The sequence below is a fragment of the Zootoca vivipara genome, chromosome 3 (assembly GCF_963506605.1).
Source record: "Zootoca vivipara chromosome 3, rZooViv1.1, whole genome shotgun sequence".
In the NCBI taxonomy this organism is placed as follows: Eukaryota; Metazoa; Chordata; class Lepidosauria; order Squamata; family Lacertidae; genus Zootoca; species Zootoca vivipara.
In genome coordinates this window covers 84689609-84708478 of record NC_083278.1, presented here as the reverse complement: position 1 = coordinate 84708478, position 18870 = coordinate 84689609, and the positions used below count along the sequence as shown (strand labels likewise).

Below are 18870 nucleotides of genomic sequence, written 5' to 3'. Positions count from 1 at the left end.
TGTGTTTCTGTTTGAGGTACAGATATAATTAACCAAATAAAGCAATTCTGTAACCATTTTAAAGCTCAACTGCCTAAGAGAAAAGCATTCCAGTCTCTTAGTCACATTGTAACTTCCAAAAACGGCATCTGCAGAACAAGCCTAGTCTTTCTCTGCCTAGCTCTCTTTTTGCTAGTTACTTGACTCTTTCTTCTCCTAATCCAGTGATGGCCAAACTGGGCCCTCCAGCTGTTTTGGGACTATAATTCCCATCATCCCTGATCACTGTTAGCTACGGATGATGGGAGTTGTAGTCCCAAAACAGCTGGAGGGCCAGGTTTGGCCATCACTGTCCTAATCCATATCTTCTTGTGGTGGCAATTGGCTGGATTTTTAAGTTTTGTTGGCATCACCATCATCACCATCACCATCACTGTGTGGGAATGACTTCATTTGGGGCAATTTGGACGAGATGAGGGTGAATAAACTGAAGCTCTATCCGGGAAAGTTCAAACCTGACATTGGAATAGATGTGCAACGTGTTCTGTGCAGGGTTACACTTTCATTGAATCAGCAGATGTGCAATTTGGAAGTATTCCTGGATCTATCCCTGCTCTTGGATACTCAGGTGCTCTTTCCTAGAGAATATGTACCTATCCTCAACATCAGTTCCATCTTGAATGATTGTAGTTCATCTTGGAGCAAACTTTGAAGATAGTCCAGAAACTTTGACAGTTCAAAATGTGGCTACAGAGCTGTATCCTAGTTTAATCATATCACATTTTGTAAACTGCGATTAAATTGCCGTTTTGCACTTTAGATGTAACAAAACAAAACAAACAAACAACTGGTTTAATAAACTGGTTCAATTAATTACAGCAAGACAGAGTAAGAAGTTGTGAGAATGTGAGGACCAAGCCCAAGAAACTGATCACTCAAGAATGACCCAGTTTGGGTGCAATGCTATAAAGCCTGAAAATATTCCACTAATCCTAAAATGAACAAACAACTGTTTCACTCTGACAACATGATATAACATAGAACACCCCCCATGACTTCTTTTTGAAACAAAGGTGGAATATATGCCTAATAAAGGTGGAATATATGCCTAATAACCAGGCAGAAAACAAATACTTCTGACAATTCTGGTACTGTATTTTTGTTTTCAGCAGATGCTGGCTTTCTTTGGCATCTTGTTGTGTATTCTTTTCCTTGATATTTTGCTATTGTAGATTATTGTAGGCAAATGCTTAGGCTTCCAGATAAATGAGTTGGAGGCCTTTTGCCTTTCTCATGCCACCAGACTCACTGTTGACCCCATCATCCTAGGGAAGAAAATGAAGGTTTTGCTTTTTTTTTTAATTTAAAGCATGGCTTATTTATAACTTTACTCATAAACAGAGTGCACAAAAATACTTTCCCCCTCTTCTTTTACATAACATATGTTGAGTATTTGAGCTGAACAAACCCAATACAATCTTCTTTTGAAAACTAGTAAGTCTTATCAAGAGACTTTATCAAGCTGAAATGTTTTCATTGATATGCTGGCAGGAATATGATAGAAGCCATAATTCATCATTACATATGCAAGTTAACAAGACAGAGATCAAACCCCCCTCGAAACAGCATACAGTTGATATGGTTTATCTCAGGCATCCCCAACCTTTGGCCTTCCAGATGTTTTGGACTACAATTCCCATCATCCCTGACCACTGGTCCTGTTAGCTAGGGATCATGGGAGTTGTAGGCCAAAACATCTGGAGGGCCGCAGGTTGGGGATGCCTGGTTTATCTCATCCAGCAACACCCCCCCACCAAACAACACACACTGCAACCAACCACTCCCTGGGCCAACGAAAAGTAGCGATTCATGTGATGCTGACAAAAAAGCTTCCTTCATATACGACGTAAAATAATGACATTTTACTATCTTCCCTCTCTCTTCCCACTTCTCTTTTCCCCATATTGCTTATAACAGTAATGTCTCACTTTGAATGTGACTTGAAAACAAAGACTCTGTATGTACATTGCCACCCAAGAAAAAATCTTTATATATGTGAATTATGGGAGAAGGTATGTAGGACCTTTTTGTAACCTATGGGTACATTTTGCACTGTCTTCTGCATTTAGAACTTCATGTTTGTGAAATTGGAAATGGTGATTGGTTTCTTCTAAAACAGTGTACTCAAAAGCTAGTATAAAATTCAGACTGTGAAAAGGGATCCCTCTCCTTCTTTGGAAATTCCCCCCCCCCCGGCAGTTGGAAGGGGGTAATCAGTGATGTTTTCTGGGTAGCAATAAGGTGTTGTTTTGTTTTTTACCTAGGAGGGAGGAATCAATTGCAAGGTGTTCTAAGGAGTTTCTTATTCCATACTTCTTTTAAAAACCTCTTTAAATGTAAAAATAGCTTCAGGAAGATGGAGGCAGCCATCTTTTCCCCCCTACAGTTTGCTACTGCTAGAAATGACACTGTATCACCAGTAGGGATTGAGGGGGTATTTGATTCAGTTCACATTTAAAGGTGAAGCTACCATATCCACACTTTCCAGGACAATATAAGAATCAAAGCATAGCCGGCCTTCAAAATTTGCACTTCATTGAATTTTGCTGTGCAGTTCTCCAGCCAAGAAATGTGTACAAAATTGCATACATTGGGGTAAGTGTGTATAAAAATGCATATATTCATGAAAGCGTTCAAAAATGTGTTAAATTAAGGGAAATTGCTTGAAAAAAGGTTGACATTACTTTTCATCTTAAAAGATGTAAGGAATATCCAGTCATGCCAGCAAAGATTTCCATGGCTACACTAATCAGAGCGTGAAGGTTTATAAACCGATGTTCATATTCCATAGATAACATATTTTTTTCCTCCACTTTCAGTGCTCTAGCTGGCTATAATGGCACCATATTTGCTTATGGACAGACGGGCAGTGGCAAGACCTTTACCATTACAGGAGGAGCAGAACGTTACAGTGATAGGGGCATAATTCCACGGACACTATCTTACATATTTCAGCAGTTGCAGAAGGTACAGGCCATTCTCTCTGATCATTTTTCTTTAAAACATTTCATTAACTAATATAATGATATAGCTGAGGGAAAAAATACTGATTTTGTCATGATATCTGGTTGCCTTGAAATTATTATCTGTGTGGGGATGTTATGCGATGGTTATTAAAAGTTTTTAGATGTTCTCAATTTTTAGATACTTTTAATTGGTTTTAAGATGTTAAATATGTTTTTATTTCATTTTTAACTTTTTGGTTTTTGCTGCCAGGGTTCATTTAGTCATTAAAACCTCAATAAGGCTGAGATAGAAGTCCTTGGAGATATATTTTCAAACCATTCATGAAAAAACTGATTTAGATTCTATAGAAGACTGGTTCAGAACCAGATAAACAGTCTGTCTTAAAACTGTATTAAAACATTATTGCTGAACTGTAAGTATTCAGAAACAGAAATGTCCAAATTTCTCTCTGATTTTTGTGGGCCTTTTTATTGTTCAATAAATATTTGAAATACTTATGAATGATATGCATGATATGATATTCATTGATTCTGACTTAGCAAAGAAAGGGTAGATATTAGGCAACTTTCTTTGTGTAACTGCACCTGCAGACCACATGAACCAGGTAAATCTGTGAACAGTAAAAATGCAATTAAAATATTTTGTGCAGAAATGTATTTTTCTCAAGAGACGCTTTCCCATCTGTTCTGAATTTAACATTTTTAGATCTGTTAAAAATGGTATCTGGACCAAAAGGACTAGTTAACAAGATCCCATCAAAGACCTTGAAGGGTGAATGCCATTCATAGGACATAGCTTACAGCTGCTCCACAGGTGGCACTGCTGGTGAATGTTCATTGCTATGCTGGTTACAGACATGGCTGAATTATGAGATACAGTGTTCTGTGTTCCTAAAGTAAATCCTGTTATTATTGATGTGGCCTTACTTCCATATGAATATATTTAGGATTAGAAGGTTAGTTACTATGAAATGCCCAATTTTACTTTAGTTTATTGCACCTGTTCCTTTGGATCCCTTGTATGTTTTAGATATTTCTGCATCCTTTGACTAATTCAGTTGCCGTCCCCCCCCCCTAAAATGGCTAAAAGTAGCATGTAATTATGTGGCTTCCTCGTGCTCTCTTAACCATGGCTGAAAGTATGTCTGCACTGGCCCTAACATTCTGAGTAGCAATCTGCTTTGCATTTAGTATTTTTTCTTAGTAATACTTGGAATACAGGTTTGAGCTTGGTGTTATGCTCTCTCAAACAAGATGAAACTTGAAGTAAAGGATTTTGTTAATTGAATCTAGGGAACAAAGCACTGTGGAAACTTTATTAAACTGATTGAGAACTGATAAGTTAATGAAGAGGTTAGTATTCTTGTCAAATAGGATGTGACAGTCTGAGAATGATTCTTCTGCAACAGGAAATGAAAGGACCTTGGTATTTTGCCATATTCCACAGAAGAGAAAATGAAATTCTGTTTATATGTTGAAATATCAGTTGTATCACCTCATTAACCAATAGAGGCAAAGCCAAAGTGGAACATTTATGTCCTTCTGAGTTGAAACTCTCGGGTATTATTTACTGTCACTGCTTGTTCATCCAAGCTGCAACTGAGTTAAGAGTTTTTGGTTTATAAGCCTTGACCAATATCTCTGTTTGGCAGAAAGGTGGCATAGAACTAGTCTGAATGTATACATAAGTGGGTTTAAAAGGTTAGAATTTTAAAACAGGAAAAAATTTCACTTACTGGATAGCCTCAGTTTAGTACGGGAATGGGTCTTCATGGTCTGTGGTCCCACATATGGGATCTCTAGCTAGGCAAAGCTATTCAGTGTATTCTTGCACATTAGGCAGGGAGCTGGCACTCTCCCATCTCTTCCTGGTTGGAGGTCCTAGCATATGTACATTTCCTTAGAGGTGCATGCAACTTCCAGCTCAGTTTTCTTCTAACTGCTTTGTTAGGTAAAGGTAAAAGGTAAAGGCCCCCTGAATAGTTAATTCCAGTCAAAGGCGACTATGGGGTTGTGACGCTCATCTCGCTTTCAGGCCGAGGGAGCCGGCGTTTGTCCACAGACAGCTTTCTGGATCATGTGACCAGCATGACTAAACCGCTACTGGCGCAATGGAACACCGTGACGGAAACCAGAGCGCACAGAAATTACGTTTACCTTCCCACCACAGCAGTACCTGTTTATCCACTTGCACTGGCGTGCTTTCAAACTGCTAGGTTGGCAGGAGCTGGGACAGAGCAACGGGAGCTCACCCCATCGCGGGGATTCAAACCACCGACCTTTTGATAGGCAAGCGCAAGAGGCTCAGTGGTTTAGACCACAGCACCATCTGCTCCCTGCTTCTACCTTGCTGTTAGAAACAGCTAGTGGAAAGCTTATTACAGTGGTACCTTGGGTTACAAACAATTCAGGTTACAAATGTTTCAGGTTACAAACTCCACTAACCCAGAAATAATACCTCAGGTTAAGAAGGATGAGAACAGAAATTGTGCTCTGGCGGCACGGCGGCAGCAGGAGGCCACATTAACTAAAGTGGTGCTTCAGGTTAAGAACGGACCTCCGCAACGAATTAAGTTCTTAACCAGAGGTACCACTGTACTGTAAATTTACTGAAATGTGGATTATCTTGAAGGAACTGTACGTTAAATCCAAGGTACTCAGAATGCAAAGCTCAATCTAGGAAGGAATCACTGCGATGGACACACATTTCTCTCTTACACTGCCAATCCCAGTTTTTTGTGTATGGTTTGAATAATGTTTGCGGAAACACCAACCATGGCATGGTAGGAGTGGAAAATGTGTATCTCTGTAGAGGTGGTGTCCCTTGTAATTTGTTGTCCATGGCGGGCCTTGGGGAAGGGGGAAACAGTAACAGTGAGTTGTCTTGCCCAAATATTTGTAATATCCATAACCTTCCGTGTCTTCCTACAGCAGACAGCCTAGTAAAATAGAAAATAACTCACCACCTCAGTAAGTCATTCTTGGTTGATAGGATCATATTTCATACCCAAACAAAGGGGCAATATGAGTTGTTTTCTGGCTTTCTACCTTCAGAGAGACCCTTTCCACACTGATGTTCTGCCAGGGAACCTCTACAAGTTGCAAATAATTATTGTGCAATCTAGGATGTATAGCAGTGCCTGTGGGGCACTGCCAGGCCTACTGGGCTCTTTACTGTCCTACATGAACGGATCACAACTTAGAACACAACCGGTATTCTCTTGAGGCTGCACATTGCAAAGAAGCATTGGTAATGGACAGCAAACTGTCTTTCATTGATCCTTGTCCATCATTGGTAATGCTGTGCTGCTTGTTGCTGATCTCTGTAAACTCACATTAATTCTTGACCCTTTGCTTTCAGACCTATTAATGATGGCAATTTTGTGCCATTTCTTTAGTCTGAAGGTTCAGAGATGCACATGGAGATTGGAGGGCTGGTGGCTGATGTCACACCGATACTGATAGCTACCTAAAGCAGTGAGAAGTGATGCTGTTCCCCATGTGGGTCCAAAGGGGAAGATCCCTTTCTTGGGCTCTCTCCCAAATGAAAGATTGTAGGTTTTCAGCAGACTATTGTTTTCTGCTCCCCATCAGTTTTCAGATTGTCTGAGCCAACAAAGCAATTCAAGAGGAGAATTCAGACAGATTCGTTCAAAGAGACATGGAACATATATATTTGTACAAGTATGGAACCATTAAATAAATGTGATAACATATTTTGAGGAAGCTTAATAAGTAACCAGTTGTGCTGCTTTTGCTCTTTTGTTATAGTCTTACCATGTTCTGTTCTTAATTTTATTACTGTCTTTTTCAGTATGCCAAAATGCTTATAATGAAACATTATAATAAAAATGGGGGGGGGGAACCACCTTCTAATAATGTGTGTAAACCTTTCAAAGAAGGACATATTGTAAGAAGGTAAATAACACAAAATATGTGCTGTCAGTGTATCCTAGGTTTTTAGATAACTATTGATCCCATCTTTTTTATTTTTCTTCCAATTCAGGATAGCAGCAAAGTATACACAACACAAATTTCCTACTTAGAAATTTATAATGAGTGTGGTTATGATCTGCTGGACCCGCGGCATGAAGCCTCCAGACTAGAAGATTTGCCGTGAGTGAAACATTTTTAAAAATCACAAATCTTTTCAAAAAATCCAGCCTTCATTAGATGCCCAATTACATTTTTCTTTTAAAAAACCCACAGGTGCTTTCAGATTTAGGTGTGGTTATTCTTAATGTATTTCCTTTCCCATACCTTTTAGAAAGTAAATGTGTCAGTTTAGCATTATGTTGGATCACATTCATTTAGTGGGAACAATTGAATTAAAATGTGTATTTAATAGGGGTTGCTGTGGGTTCTGAAAATAGTTCTGAATTTACAGAGATGTCATTTTTTCACAGATACATCTAAAACAAAGAATATCTGTGATTTGAAAAGGGCTGTAATGGTTTCTAGACACCATTGACAGTTAAGAAAATTAGACCTGACAAATATTCCTACTGGACACTTGGATTTTTGCACCCTGGCTTTTTTTTTTAAACCAATACGTACAACTTTTTCCATAGTGGCAGAAATATGTATGAGTTTGATTAGATAGTATTATGTCATGGTCTCCAATGTCAAACTGTCCCTCTTAAAAAAGGGGGGGGGGACTGAGAGAGGAAACTATTAATACTCTTCAGTATATTGTTTCTTATCATTCAAGTTGCTCCTACTAGTTTTATATCTATAGAAGTTGTCTCCATTCCTCCAATACAGGTAAAAATGTCTAAAATCCATAGGAATTAGTCCTAACTTGGACCTTGATATGGAAAAGTACTGTTAACTTATCCATAATGATGGAGAGGAGGCAGAAGCAGGATTTTTGTTTTTTCTATAAACAAAGAATGTTTTCATTTGGCTAAGTAGATGGAATTTGTAGACTTCTTTAAAGCTGGGTGGAATATGCATAAAACAGAATTAGCCAAGTTGTACTGTACAGATTCTTTGGTTGCATCAGCCAAGCTGTAAAACTAGTAAGAAAACCTAACATATGAGGCCTTGTTTTGGTAAGAAACACACACAATCATGCACAATCTTGGGTCTAAATGAGGTTTACAAGTTCACAACGATCAAGTTTCCTCTTTGTTAAGTTGACATAAAACTCTAAGCATCTTGGGGCCCAAATGCTGAAAGTAACATTTCTCCCTATGCCAACCTTCTTGGATTTTAGGATCTGTGTGATGGAGGCCAAAAGTAAAATGGGATAGAGCCTTCTCAGTGGTGGCATCCCATTAATGGACTGCCCTCACTTCTGGAATACAAACTCACCTCTTAGGTACAGACAACAATGTTTAGCTTTAGGTGTCAGCTGAAGGCATGCCTCTTTGATAAGCCTTTTTTGCAGGGGGTGGTGATGTAGTGAAGCCAGTTACTAATAGGATTATCTGTATTATTAGAACTGTCACAAGAATTTTTTAGCTTGTATATTATAATTGTGTAATGATCCTTATTAGTTCATGTTTTATGCTGTAGCCTGTCATTCTTGAATCAGGGCCAGTCTTTAACTGGAAGAAAAGAAATAAAATCAAAGATAAAGGGGGAAATGAAAGGATGTATTCTGAGATATTGCCTAGGGAATGTTTCATGGGCCTATTTCAAGGTGCAAATATTAACTGCAGGGTCGCACTGTTTTTTGGTAGTTCTGATATAAACACATGGAATATTTTGTTTCACCGAGAGACACAATCTGAGGGTTGCTTTAACCGGGAGTCCTGCATTGTGGGGGTTGGACTAAATGACCCTTGTGTCCCTTCCACCTCTAAGATTCTACGATTCTATGTTCAGAATATATATATATAAATCCAGGATATCTGTGCATTTACTTATTCACAAAATACATTATGGATTCTTTAAAACGGCTGCAATATATTTTGTGCCCAAAATGCTGACATTAAGCTTTACTTAAATCTTGTTGTTGTTGTTGTTGTTGTTGTTGTTGTAGTAGTAGTATTGTAGAGCCAGTGTGGTGTAGTGGTTAAGAGTAGTGGAGTCTCTCAGCCTCACTCACTTCGCAGAGTGTTTGTTGTGGGGGAGGAAGGGAAAGGAGATTGTTAGCTGCTTTGAGACTCTTTAAGGTAGTCATAAAGTGGCATATTAAATCCAAATTCTTCTTCTTCTTCTTCTTCTTCTTCTTCTTCTTCTTCTTCTTCTTCTTCTTCTTCTAGAAAGGTGACAATAATGGAAGATCCTGATCAGAACATTCATCTGAAACATCTCTCTTTGCAGCAAGCAACCAATGAGGAGGAAGCACTGAACCTTCTTTTCTTAGGAGACACTAACAGGATGATTGCAGAGGTGAGAATCTTTGGCTGTAAACAATTCAATTTTCCTCTCGTTGGACTCAGAATACGTAACATCTTTATTTCTTCTCTTTTGTAAGTCATTTAACACAAGACAATCTCGAAGTAATTTACAATCAACTTTAGAAACTTTTCAAATTCCATCAAATGCCCAGGTGAAGAGGAAAATGTTCACCTGGTGCGATATGCATCTCTGGGTTATTTGTGGGGCATAGGAATTCGTTCATTTTTTTTTCTTCAAAATATAGTCCGGCCCCCCACAAGGTCTGAGGGACAGTGGACCGGCCCCCTGCTGAAAAAGTTTGCTGACCCCTGGTCTGGATGAACATAGTCTGGATGTATTCTTGTTGGGAAAGGCAGTCAGTCATTTTTGTGGCTCCAAGCCTCATAAGGGTTTATATGTTAAAACCTGCACTTAGATTGGGCCTCGAAATGTATAGGCAGACAGGGTAATTATGTTATTACTAGTGTTATGTGGTCAACAATGGAGGAGTGTGCCTTTGGGGGTGAAGCCAAACTGTTGGAAAGTTGCTGTGGCTGTAGGGACCGATATGGGTGAGACATGTTTTGTTGCAGCTGGGGCAGATGTAAGTGTCTGGTTATGCTGCTGCAGTTGCAGCATGGCATTTCTTCTCTCTGTGATCCTCCTAGTGATCATTCCTCTTCTGGTCACTGCTATGGATACATGACATGTATGTCTGTCTCTAGGCACTGTGATCATCTGCAAAGGATTCCCACACAGTGGGGTTGATCCAGATATCTTTGTAACACAGAGTTGGTCTGCCAATGGGCCTGGTGCCTGAAGCCAGCTCAACATGATAATAAATCTGAATTGATTGTATATTGCATGAGATCCATGCAAACTCTGTTGTATGGAAAATTGAGTGCATGCTTGGATCATAGACCAATGTGAATTGGGCAATCATGATTTTGAGGCTTGAGGAGATCTGAGCAGACGCTAGACTTCTTCATTCAATCCATTTCGATATGGCCATTACCATATGGTGATAGTAGAATACATTGTGTTATGAGAAGAGCTGTGAGTGAAGCCAGCAAGTGAGGAAAAAGGAATGAGATAACATGTCCACATCAAGTTCACACATATGGTATATTAGTATGACTGTGATAGATCTTCATGGCATGATGTATATATCCACAAAGGCTCAGAAAAAGACTTCTAAAAGCAACAATGGGCATTATTAACAAGGGTATGAAACCTTTCAGTTCACTAGTGAGAAGAGCTCTTTTGCTTAAATCTATAAGACAACTTCAGAGCAGCAAAAAAAAATCAGTAGGAAAATTTCAAACACAAGACAAAAAGACTTTTGATTTCTGGCACCTGGAAAGCAAGAATTTTTGGCACATTTGAAGCACTCATTTTGGCTTGTGTAAAATGTCATGGTCTGGCTTTTTAAGATTATGTATATGTTAATACTAACACTGGATATCTGGTTATGTTATCATCCAAAAGAGAAATAAAAATAGGTGTTTTTTTTTTTTAAAAAAGGTCAGTATTATTTCTGATAAAGCAGCATACTACAAGATTGACTCTTGTCATTTTTAAAAACAAGGTTACTAACTTCATAGTGAAAGAGACAAATTCAGAAGCTACTATGGCAACCAGAAAACATCTGCAAAACATAGTCTCTAGGCCTGAAGTACATAGTCAAGTTCTTATGGCTCATTTTCATGTCCTTACAGCAAAGCCAACATTTGCAGGAAAAGTTATTAAGAAAGTTACATGCTTTTAAAATCGGAACACTAGAAGCAGTCTCAAAACTTCAGCCAGCTTTAGAGGTTTCTTAAAGTTATTAATAAGAATTGCACATTAGTTAATGCTTCTGAACTTGTAATTCTAGGTAAAAGAACCAGATTTGTTCATAATCAATTTTTTGTTTTTGAGTATATGTGTAAAATTACCCTTTACTAAATCTTTTTTCATGGAAATGCATGTATCCATGCATGGTACTGTGCAACACATTTGTCCAAATTATGAATTGGATTAGGCCGACTTGTAACTATTTGTGCCAAACAAAGATTGAGTTGAGGCAGCTAGAAATCACTAGAGTGGGTCAGGCGGACCCAAATTAATTTGTAGTGATTTGCAAAATGACATTAGAATAGTAGAATTATAGAGTTGGAATGGATCCTGAGGATCATCTAATCCAACCCCCTGCAATGCAGGAATATGCGGCTTTCCTATACGGGGATCAAATTTACAACCTTGGTATTATCAGCACCACACTCTAACCAGAGTTTAATGTAAAAGTTTTGCACCTAGTTAGGCAAAATAAGATGCACAAACATAGAATGGGTGGCACAAAACTTGACAAGAGTACAGGATGACCACAAGTGAAACGTGAATGCAGTTCAACAGAATCACAAGAAATGACAACCAGGTCATAATAAATAATGGTACCAGTCTATTCTGGTTTGGTCAGACCTCTCCTGGAGTACTGTATCAAGGTCTGTGCACTGCAGTTAAAGAAAGAGGCTAACAAACTGGAACATGTCGCAAGAAGGGTGACAAAAATGATGAGGGGTCTGAAGATCATGGCCTATGAAGAACAGTTGAAGGAGTTGGATGTGTTTAGCTTGGAGAAGAGATAATAGCCATAGTCAAATATTTGAAAGGCTGCCTGCTACACAAATGGCAGAATAAATTAGTTTTCTATTGTTCCAGGTGGTAGGATGCAAACTAACAGTTTCACATTGGAAAAATGGAATGACAATGGCATGGATTGCCTTGGTAGGTGATGGACTCCCTTGCATTAGTTTTCTTTTTAGACAAAACAAAGGTTGCATTGGGTTTTTTTTTAAAAAAAAAACAGAGGCTGGATGGTCACCTATTAGGGATGCTACAGCAGTGGATTTCCTGCGTTGTCAGAAAGTAGGACTAGATGACCTCTGGTGTACCTTCCAAATCTATGGTTCTATTTCAACAAAGCTACCACAATAGCAAGACATAATGAAGCTGCAACTTTCTTTGCTAAGAAGTATAATCAGGAAAGGAGTTGTGCTTATTCTTCTGGCTCACAGAATTGAGGCTGCCCTGATGGACCGTAGCATGTCTTCCTGCTATTGCTTCAGACTTGGCAATCCCATGAGATCGGGAAATGACCAATGGTGGATTTCCAGGTGGATTTCACTTTCTTTATGCCATTCAGCCAACACAAATGAAATGGATCTAAACTAAAGAGTGCAGTTTCTATTTACAGAACTTTCAAAATAACGTAGGCCTTTCAAGTTGAAAAAGGCTTTACGGTGTGAGTAGTTCTTTGCAGGATTTTATTTATCATTCAACAGAAAAAGTTGAAATAATGACTCATAGCATGCAAATGCTTCAGAAATCTCAAATCTTGTTTTGTTAGGAAGCTAGATCAAAGAAGGCATGCAATTTAGTCTCCAGCTTGGTATTCAGTTTTCCTTAATACAAATGTAGCCTATTTTAATGAGAATGGAAATGTTTCAGTACAGGATTTTATTGCTGTACTATTTATTGCTCTGTTCCACTATTGCATCAATTTGGGATGCTGTGCACATCCAGTAGTTTTGTCTATCAGTTGTGTTTGGGAGTTTTGACAGCATTCATATATGTTTAAATGGAAAGTAAGGATTTTAAATATCTGAAGATGACAATGGACACTTATTCCTGACCTTCATATTGGCGTTACCTCTTCTTTAGTTGCTATTATTATCATTATCTTTTAGTTTATTCTTCTAAATATTGCACATTTTAAAGGACCATTCAAGTGTTTTGAAGCATTTTGAGTTGAAAATAAAGAAGAAACTTCCTTAGAGATGAACTGGAACTTTTTTGGAGGGTGGGAATGGTTTATAATCCATTTTCTGCATCCATTCCAAATTTTCCAGAGACCTTTCTTCTCAAAAATCTCATTCATTGCTATTTTTCACTAGTAAAATGCTGATAGTTTATTATTGCTGCCAGAAAAAGACTGAATTGGCTTGAATTTTTTGAATGATTTTTTACATGTATGGTATATTCTACTTAGTTCATATATATATATAAAGAAGGTGTCATACTAAGTGGCACTGCTGGGGCTAGATCACAGGAAACCATAACGTTTGTGTAATCCCATGAATATGGAGCTAGCTTAGATTGGGTTTGGAACACAGTGTGGTTTGTTGATAAGGAAAGGATGGAATCAGTACACCCATTCATCTTTAAAAAAAAAAAAGCCCATGCAAGTATTTTCTAAGATGTACAGGGATAATTTGAACTTTGTGTATTAAATTTGATTAAATTTGATGGTGAGTGAAATCAGTGTACAAGCAGACTTCCATGCAAAATGGGACTTCGTCTTACTGTTCTCATCCCGGAATCTTTTCTGGAGAACACTCCAAAGCAGATTTTGGGGGAGCTGCAGGAAAGGAGGAGAGGAAGGGAAAGTTCCATTGCATTAGCAGAAATCTGCTATGTTGCAAATAATTTGCCTCTTCAGTTCACGTGACCCATGTTTCTCCAAATGGTTTTAATAACATGAGCAATAACCCATCCAATTCCTCAAGATTTTACGTTGCTGGTGATTCACATAGCTTTGGATGGTAATCTTTCATGTGACCACAGTGATAAATGTGTCATTACTGAAATTTATTAGTTGCCGTCGTAAATATTTGAATTTGGTATCTATCTTTGTTTTAATTTTGGCAAAGCTGCAGAATTTCACAGTACCACAATACTAGAAATGTAAGGGAATAAAAATGTGAAATAGCTGTTCAGCAGTTTTCTAACCAAAATCTGACGTATTGAATATTGTTCAAACCTATTCATCTTATTATATCCAGACATTAAAATACCATTAGTGAACAACAAGGGTTGACCTAGCATGAACCACATTGGGTATTTTGAAAATGGCATGTGATAGAGATATGCCTATTTTGCCATGTAATAGCTGAGAGCTATGCAGTTGCTGCTACTTTCTCAACCTGGGGGAAGGGAGTACAATTGTAGCCATGCAGAAACTTAAAGCAGCCAGCATAAACTCTGGGTTTGTCACAGGAGCAGTTTGAATTGAATAAAATGTGCCCTTTGTGCTCCTCTCATGATGCCAAGAACTATTGAAGCATCGTAGCTTATGATGTCATGGAATCCCGTTATAGAAAAAGTTATTTGCAAGTCACTGGAATCCATATTTTTTTTTCTAGATATAGATTTGCAATAGAAACCATCTGTTCTGAAATTGACCCATTCTGTAATCCCCTTTCATCTTCATGACTTCAGACACATATGTCTGGGATGTTTTTAACAAGACCAAAAGAGTTCTGAAATCACCAGCAAAATCTTTGTAGTGGACTCTTAACTGCTTTTTAATTTCAAGTTGTCTGAATAGTTGCCTAGTGGATATGCAATGGAGCTTCATAACGAAGATGCACAAATGGGACAGTAATCTTGCTTTAGTAGCAATTTTGATAAATGATTTTCTGTTTTTGTTACTTTGCACCAAGTTATCTATGTGTGTGCTCTAGCCAAAAAAAAGCCAAAGGTGTAGAACTACATTGCAGTTGCATTAATGTTCCACCATTGCATCTCATTAATAGTTTATGATGTTATTGGCTTACATATGATTTTGGAATTTTCTCTTTTGAGAAAATGGAACTGCCACATGGAATAGACAGTAAATGATAAGGCAAAGCATCAAGTTAAATCTTGTTAATATAATTTATGGATTTTTTTTTTTTAAAACCCACTTGCTGTCTCACATTGATTTCTATGGCATATAGTAGAAAGGGTGTGGTGATGGAAAAAACTACTTGTGGCCCAGGCATTTTAGGAAGCTGAGTTCTAGTCTTTCTGACATAAGTACTTCTTTCTACTAGGAATAAAACTTCTGCAAGCCAGAATACTTCACTCATGAAATGTGTGCAGTACTCATTTACCACTGGCCAGTATTAGTTTGAGACATCTATACAGTAACACCATAACTTACCAGGCGCCAGGCAAAAATGTCTGTTTATAACCAGGCCTTTGGCTGATTAAACTATCTGTGGCCTTTTAAATGTGTTTGTGGGAGAGGGTTATTGGTTTTCTTGTTATTTGTATGTATTTTGAGTCTTCATTTTTTAATACTGTAAACGCCCGGTGATCTTCGGAGGAAGGGCGGCATATAAATCAAATAAATAAATAAATAAATAAATAAATAAATAAATAAATAATATCTGCATTTATTTGCACATTTCATGCACCCACAATGAGATTGTGTCAAAATTGTACAAGGTGAAGACAGGCAAATTTCCCTTGTAGCAAAATCTGCTGGGATGAGTGGGGTAAGGATCCTGTGGATCTCTGCCTGAGTCAAGACGTTCCTGGCAGAGGTGGAGCAAGCCGATTGGGTGCTTGGGGTGGTGCACGTGTCCTGAGCCCAGGGGCGGAGCCAGCCGCCCGTGGGGTGGGACGAGCCGGGGCAGGATGCTCCGCGGGGCCTCTGAGGAGTCTGCCTGCCCCCTCCCACTCAGCTACCCTACTGCTGAGGGGGAGGCAGCGGGTGGACCGTTTGGGACAGCATGGAGCCTGCGGGTGCCCAATCCACTGCATCACTCCCTGGAGAGATGCGTGGCTCAGGCACACTGCAGGCCCCGCGGTGAGTGTCACCCGGCATTTTGTCACACCCTCAGTGGTGACACCTGGGGTGGACCGCCCCCACCACACGCCCCTTCCTCCGCCCCAGTTCCTGATTCAGTCGGGCTATGCTGTCATATCTCCCCCATTCTGTCTCAGTGTGACCCAGCTGGCTGAGCTAACCCTGGGCATTTTAAACTGCTCCAAGTCCTGAAGAAGGGGCATTATGGAGGGGGGATGGCAGAACAGAAGGGAGTTCTGAGAAGTGCTGCAGAGACATTTTTTGTGGGCTAAAGTAAGCATTAACAGAAGGGAGTGGGACTCAGACTGGGTCTATGGCTGCTAGCATATACAGTTTTAGAAGGGATTTAGACAAATTCATGGAAGACAGGTTTTATCAAGAGAGAGGTACAGTGGAACCTCGGTTTATGAACACCTCAGTTTATGAATTTTCGGTTTACGAACGCCGCGGACCCATCTGGAACGGATTAATTCACTTTCCATTACTTTCAATGGGAAAGTTCACTTCAGTTTATGAACGCTTCAGTTTATGAACAGACTTCCGGAACCAATTACACCCATGCTTCGGGTTAAGTACGCTTCAGGTTGAGTACTCCGCGGACCCGTCTGGAACGGATTAATCCACTTTCCATTACTTTCAATGGGAAAGTTCGCTTCAGTTTATGAACGCTTCAGTTTATGAACAGACTTCCGGAACCAATTACACCCATGCTTCGGGTTAAGTACGCTTCAGGTTGAGTACTCCGCGGACCCGTCTGGAACGGATTAATCCACTTTCCATTACTTTCAATGGGAAAGTTCGCTTCAGTTTATGAACGCTTCAGTTTAAGTACTCTGCGGACCGTCTGGAACAGATTAATCCACTTTCCATTGCTTTCAATGGGAAAGTTCGCTTCTGTTTATGAACGCTTCAGTTTATGAACACACTTCCGGAACCAATTGTGTTCATAAACCGAGGTACCACTGTATTACACATGATAGCTAAACAGACCACCCCCCCCATACAAAGACAGTATGGACTGAATTCTAGGTGCTGGGGATGAGAGCATTGGGGGGAGTGACTGGATTCATGCCCATCTTGTCTCTTGGGAACCTCTAGCTAGTCACTGTGGGAAAGCTAGACTTGATGGAACCTGGGTCTGATCCAACAGATTTCTATGTTCATAATGTGTTTGAATGCATCTTCTTGACCTGCGTTTTTAACTTAGTCACGTTTATATTTTATATATGAGCAGGAGATATCTCTCCCCCTTGCTTTGTAAGCATTTGAGTTGGCTGCAGCTGAGTTTTATTAAATTCTTTGTCTCACAGACTCCAATGAATCAAGCCTCCACTCGTTCACATTGCATTTTCACCATTCACATCTCGAGCAAAGAGCCAGGTTCTGCAACCATTCGACGCTCCAAACTACATTTAGTGGATCTGGCTGGTTCAGAGCGTGTTGGAAAGACTGGGGTTGGAGGCCAGTTGCTGACAGAAGCCAAATATATCAATCTGTCATTACATTACTTGGAACAGGTATGGTTGACGTCAGTTCTTCATTTTGCTATTACTTTGTTGTAGTAGTTTGTTTTTAGAATGTTCATGTTCCATTTCACTTGGCATTATGGCTAATCATTTGATTCAGAGAAGGAGTATAATGTCTCTCAGTGTAGTTTATTTGAGGTAATAGCATGGAGAATGTAATTTTCCTTATGCCATTTTACTGCACTGTACCTTTTAATAGAACTTCCTGCTTAAACACAATTTCAATGGCAGCTGTTGAAATGCAGTATGTAGTAATGCTTTGTGTTCCGTGACCAAAGAAAGGCAGGTGTATTTCATGGAAAGCCTAACAAAGCCATCGTGGATTTTATCCCAGCTATTTGTTGCTCAGTCATAATACAATGGAATCATATCAACGCCATAAAAAATGTACTTTGATTTTTCCTTTGCAGACACCCAGTGCTGAATTATACAACCAATATATACACTTTTTCTGCCTTAGCATTTCACGTGTTTTAGTACAGTGGTACCCTGGTTTAAGAACACGGGTGGCGCTGTGGTCTAAACCACAGAACCTAGGGCTTGCCAATCAGAAGGCCGGCGGTTTGAATCCCCACGACGGGATGAGCTCCCGTTGCTCGGTCCCCACTCCTGCCAACCTAGCAGTTCGACAGCACGTCAAAGTGCAAGTAGACAAATAGGTACCACTCCAGCGGGAAGGTAAATAGCGTTTCCGTGCGCTGCTCTGGTTTGCCAGAAGCGGCCACATGACCTGGAAGCTGTATGCCGGCTCCCTCGGCCAATAAAGCGAGATGAGCGCCGCAACCCTAGAGTCATCTGCGACGGGACCTAATGGTCACGGGTCCCTTTACCTTTACCTTGGTTTAAGAATAGCTTAGTTTATGAACAACTTGGATTAAGAACATTGCAAACCCGGAAGTAGGTGTTTTGGTTTGTGAACTTTGCCTTGGAAGCAGAATATGTTGAGTGTGTTCCATTTGTAAATTGAGTCCCCCGTTGCTATGGGAAAGCACGCCTTGGTTTAAGAACGCCTTGGTTTACGAACGGACTTCCGGATTGGATTAAGGTACCACTGTACTAATCTTTCCCCATTATGATATTCTTTACACTTTTTCCTTGGTCTTCAACTCTAGGATCTCTAATACAACAAGAGAGTTGTATTAATAACCCGTGGATAATTTATTACTACTGTGATTTATTGCTACTGTATTAAAATAGTTTGAAAAACATTATCCATTAGCCAAGTGTTCTGCTAAAAGAGAAAAGCATCACACTTGTCAGACTACAGTTTTTTGTTTTTTTACAGATTTCACTGTGGAGTATTGTTTCATAGCCCTGCGAATACTAATAGCAATGGAAGGCTTTTGTTGATTTTGGAGTGCTCGTAAACACAGTGTTCTCTCCCAGAAAGTTT

The 18870-nt window shown here is 39.4% G+C and overlaps 1 protein-coding gene across 1 annotated transcript in view; it reads left to right on the top strand.

Annotated features, from left to right (window-relative positions):
* Positions 1–18870, top strand: part of KIF6 (kinesin family member 6) — a 165120-nt gene that overhangs the window by 13855 nt on the left and 132395 nt on the right. The window contains exons 4-7 of the mRNA XM_035108133.2: positions 2859–3006; positions 7012–7121; positions 9218–9347; positions 17262–17468. Of these exons, the coding sequence (XP_034964024.1) occupies positions 2859–3006; positions 7012–7121; positions 9218–9347; positions 17262–17468 (595 nt within the window). The remainder of the gene's footprint in view (positions 1–2858; positions 3007–7011; positions 7122–9217; positions 9348–17261; positions 17469–18870) is intronic.